General features: G+C 40.8%; 1 protein-coding gene across 1 annotated transcript; it reads left to right on the plus strand.

The window, feature by feature from the left end:
• The first annotated feature begins 1644 nt into the window (after nucleotides 1-1644).
• LOC145412587 (cuticle protein AM1159-like) lies at nucleotides 1645-3123 on the plus strand. The gene is made up of 2 exons (XM_080282494.1): nucleotides 1645-1871; nucleotides 2946-3123. Exons 1-2 carry the CDS (start codon nucleotides 1645-1647, stop codon nucleotides 3121-3123), a joined length of 405 nt encoding a protein of 134 aa, XP_080138620.1.
• The last annotated feature ends 1161 nt before the right edge of the window (nucleotides 3124-4284 follow it).

Consider the following 4284-nt stretch of genomic DNA (forward strand, 5'->3'; position numbering starts at 1 on the left):
CAGTTACCCTGACCACTGTCCAAAATGAAGACTGTGAGTACTCCTAGCAATAAGCAGTGGGTAGTTGCAACCCCAGACTCATCTGGACGTGAACCTGTTACATTGCAAGCTGAAGTTGCCTTTTCTTGCAGTCCACCGTCCTCCTTTCAGGGGTTAGAGAGGGGACTGAGGGACATGTGTACGGTATAACAGGGCAGCTCCACCGACCGGTTATATCGGTGCCATCAGGTCCCTCTCCAGCATCTCGTAGTATTAAGTGAACATTAAAAGATTCGCCAAAAACTGTGTAGGGACTTTAATTTGAGAGAGATATATCAGGAAAGTTTAGACCAGTTCTGACACGATTCTGGAGTTTCTTATTTTCTGAAAGAAATTTAAATATTCCAGAACTGTGATGAAATTGATTTAAACCCTACTGATATGTTTCGTGTCTCTAAAACTAAATTGAAATCCTTACTCTACTCTGAGCGGACTGACGCTCAAAATAATGGCACAATATGTTGCGGGTAACGTAAAACTAAGTTGCCATTAACCCCTCGATGATCGGGATAACTCTTGTATTCCATTTTAGTTAAAGTCTCATTAATAAAATCATATGAAAATGATCAGAGGGGCCTGAGAATGTTAAAACTATCACCATTCTCGTGGTCTGGATAATTTTAGTAATAGACTCAGGCTATTACCAGACAGTTTAATTAGCTGAGAGTGAGTAGAGGAGCCTGGGAGTGTTAATGTTTGTTTAGAGATATATTGCCAGGGGTCTGTAATACTTACTCTCAGTCTTTCATGCATGAAGCCTGCCAACGCTGGAAATGTCGTCTTCAGACTTTCATTCTACCTATGACCATCAGTCTTGGAACGCAATGTGCCGAGACATTTCGAAATGAAAGGATCTTGAATATGGCTTCTCTTTTGTTCAGTTTTCTTCGAAATGAACAAATTTTGCTGGTTGACAGACATTTTCAGAAAAAAGGCGAAAAATTCTGAAGCATATTTTTTGTGATTAATTATTTGCAAAGTCTGCATGATCATCACAGCTACGATCGATCATCATACTTGGTGTTGAATGATATTGCTGATGGTTGTGCTGGGTACCTCTTCAGCCAATACAAGTTCACTGTTAACAAAGGCTTCCCCCAACTCTCTCCATGGATCTCGTGACTTAGCAAATATTTTATATGAGCCTACATTGTCTATTAGAAGTAATGCTGGTGGTGGTGGTAGCGATGGGCGTTCCTTTCATATTTTATAATCGTCACTCATCATAAATTCACTGCCTGACAAAGTCCTCTAGCTTTCTCTATGCATTCCATGGATGTGCCAATCTTTTATGATACATTGGCTGTGTTGTTGGAGAGAGTCACCTTCACGTGGTTGCACTGATATAACAGGGCACTGGATCTGTCCGATTATGCAAAAGTCCCTAAGCTTTTCCTTGTCCCCCATAAGGTGGGTTGCAGAAGAGGGGCAACCTCAGTTTACATTCCACTGAGGTTACATCCAAATTTACCTGGAGTTGCTGCTACTGCTACTACAACAATGACACTATTACTATTACTTTTACTACTACAGCTACTACTATTACAACTACTGCTGCTGCTGCTGCTGCTGCTACTACTACTACTACTTTGTATACTGTAGGTTATGTTGCTGTTGTCGGTGTTGGTGGCAGCCCCTTACTTCTGTTACGGCGCCCCCGCTAAACTGGACTCCGATGAAGAAGACGTGATCCCTATTCTGAGGGACGATCGCGTCCATGAAGAGGACGGGAGGTTCAACCTAGACGTGGAGACTGGTAACGGTATCATCTTATCTCAGGGCGGCTCTCCAGAAGGACCAGAGGGCGCTATCATCATGGCTGGAGAGTTCTCGTGAGTTGGACAATAATCCTTCTAATGGCTCGTTTACACAATCAGTGTTGGAGCATGTTTCAAATCATGATAACGATGCTGCGATTGGGAAGTGATCGTACAGATTGCAGTGCTGGCTGCCTATATGATCACTGCCCGAGCGCGGCATCGCTGCATTGGTTCGAAAGCATGCTCCGACACTATCATATAACTGAGCACTCTGAATGTCAAATTTTAAGTGACTATGGGATATTTGGCAAAACTTCTTTAGTGATTTATTGTGCACATTACTCATCAATATCCTTTTGTATGTTATTCAAGGAATAAGATACTGACTAAGTGAGTGTATATGAGTGAGGTGGAGAGGGAGATCGAAGCTGAGATGAAGGGATGGGCTGGAAGTATATATGAAAGAGGAAGGTGTAATCTGGAGAGAAAGTAGCCTCAAGACAGAGGTCAGGGTATACTGGAGGCGATTCGTTTGTGGCCACCCCTTAGGGGTTAAGGCATCTGACGACAGATAGATGGATTAATGTCCCTGATGCAAATTATGTCGTTAATAAAACGACATAAGTAGCATGAAAGAGAATGCTAAATTTCAATATTCGAAATAGATCGCTAAGGAAAAAATACTAGAAGGCCTCTTTAGTCAACGAGAATATGGCTATAGGTGCAGAACCATGTCTAAATATACAAATGGCCCATTTCACTTAACACTCAGTTGACAATGCTGTTTTTATGCTTTCTTTATGTTATTCTGAATTCCTCCCACACATATTTCAATGGATAGCTGGATTAAGATAACAGTGAGGATAATGGTTCACATCATATGTTTCGAAGCATGGTGCTGATGCATGCGCGTGTGTATATCACGCCAAATTATATAGCCTTTTATACCCTTTGAATATACTGCTTGAGCAGGATGGTGGTTTGGTTTGCCTGTCCATACGATTAGTTTTCGACTTGTCTTAACGTCACCAAGCTTCACCATCATGTTTTGAAACTGATCATGTAAATTAGCCTATATATCACATCGCTTTATTTATGTACTGTACAGTACATATATCTGTTTCCCTTTCTCACTGACTGCTATAGGTACACTGCTCCTGATGGCACCCCAGTCCACGTGAAGTTCGTCGCCAACGAGAACGGGTACCAACCTGAGTCTGCCCACCTGCCCGTGGCTCCCGAGTTCCCCCACGAAATCCCACAATTCGTCTTGGATCAGATCGAATTTGCTGCTGCTCAAGACGCCGCCGCCGCTGAAAATTGAGATGAAGAGTAGAGGATTCAGGGTCCGATAGTGAAAGAAACATATGCAGTGACACGAATTATTTATTTCCATCAACATGTACGAAGTGCAATAAAACACCCTTACTTATTGCTGAGTTTATCTTCATCCTGATTATAAATAAATAAATAAATAAATAAATAAAGGATGAGACATACAAAACTTGTCTATACCAAAGAGTTCAATATCCATGCTTTGGAAATGCTGATGTATATAGCATTTAGAAGATCTAAGGTAATAGGCTGTTCATAATTCTAATCGATTAAATTACTCCGACTGTTTTGGTTCCGTTCCTTCAGTAATGTTTATTCTCTACTTAAGGCTACTTAGCATCAGTTCAGTGGAAATTTTCAGAGAAGTGAACCAGGAGACGCGATAGGTGCAGTGTAAAAGTCGAATCAGTTGCTCATGTCTGTATCTTAATGAATTTTATATGTACACTTTGTCTGAGTGATTTCATTCTCAGATATATTTGTTTTACTACATTTACTATATATCTGCCTCTTGTTGAAGAAATTATCAGAGTTTTATGGAATAATGTAAAAGGTACCTTACTTTAATCTAGCATGGCTGCTTGATAACCACCACCAGAGAATAACGAATCAACGGCAGTCACATTAACGCTGCAGACGTATCTGTTAGTTAAAAAGATCAAAGGAACCACAGTGCATCCAATGGTCAGTTGCAATGAAAGCAGCTATTCGGGACTGAATAAAATAATAAAGTCTGGTTTAACAGAGTTCCCTGTCACAACCCTGGATCGAACTCATATCCTTTCATGCATCATGTCACCTCTCTAGCCAGTTGACCACCACCCCTCACCATTATAATGTCAGACATCTTTTCCACGCAACACTAATCCCGAGAGACAGTCGCTGACCTTATCGTGCCATATGTGAGCAAAAAATTAATTTCCTCTCTACTACTAAAGGTTACTCGCATTTCTCAACAGAGTTGGTTAGGAACTGCATATCTCACTCTTACAGCCATCCACACACACACACACATATATATATATATATATATATATATATATATATATATATATATATATATAATTTGTGTGTGCTTATGTGTTTGGGGGGGGGGGAGGAGTGCATGCCTGTAAAAAAGGTGGTGGTGGTGTAAACCTAAATATACTCG

Source organism: Coenobita brevimanus, chromosome 93, assembly GCF_032717465.1.
Source record: "Coenobita brevimanus isolate Jiangsu-jjx chromosome 93, ASM3271746v2, whole genome shotgun sequence".
Taxonomy (NCBI): domain Eukaryota; kingdom Metazoa; phylum Arthropoda; class Malacostraca; order Decapoda; family Coenobitidae; genus Coenobita; species Coenobita brevimanus.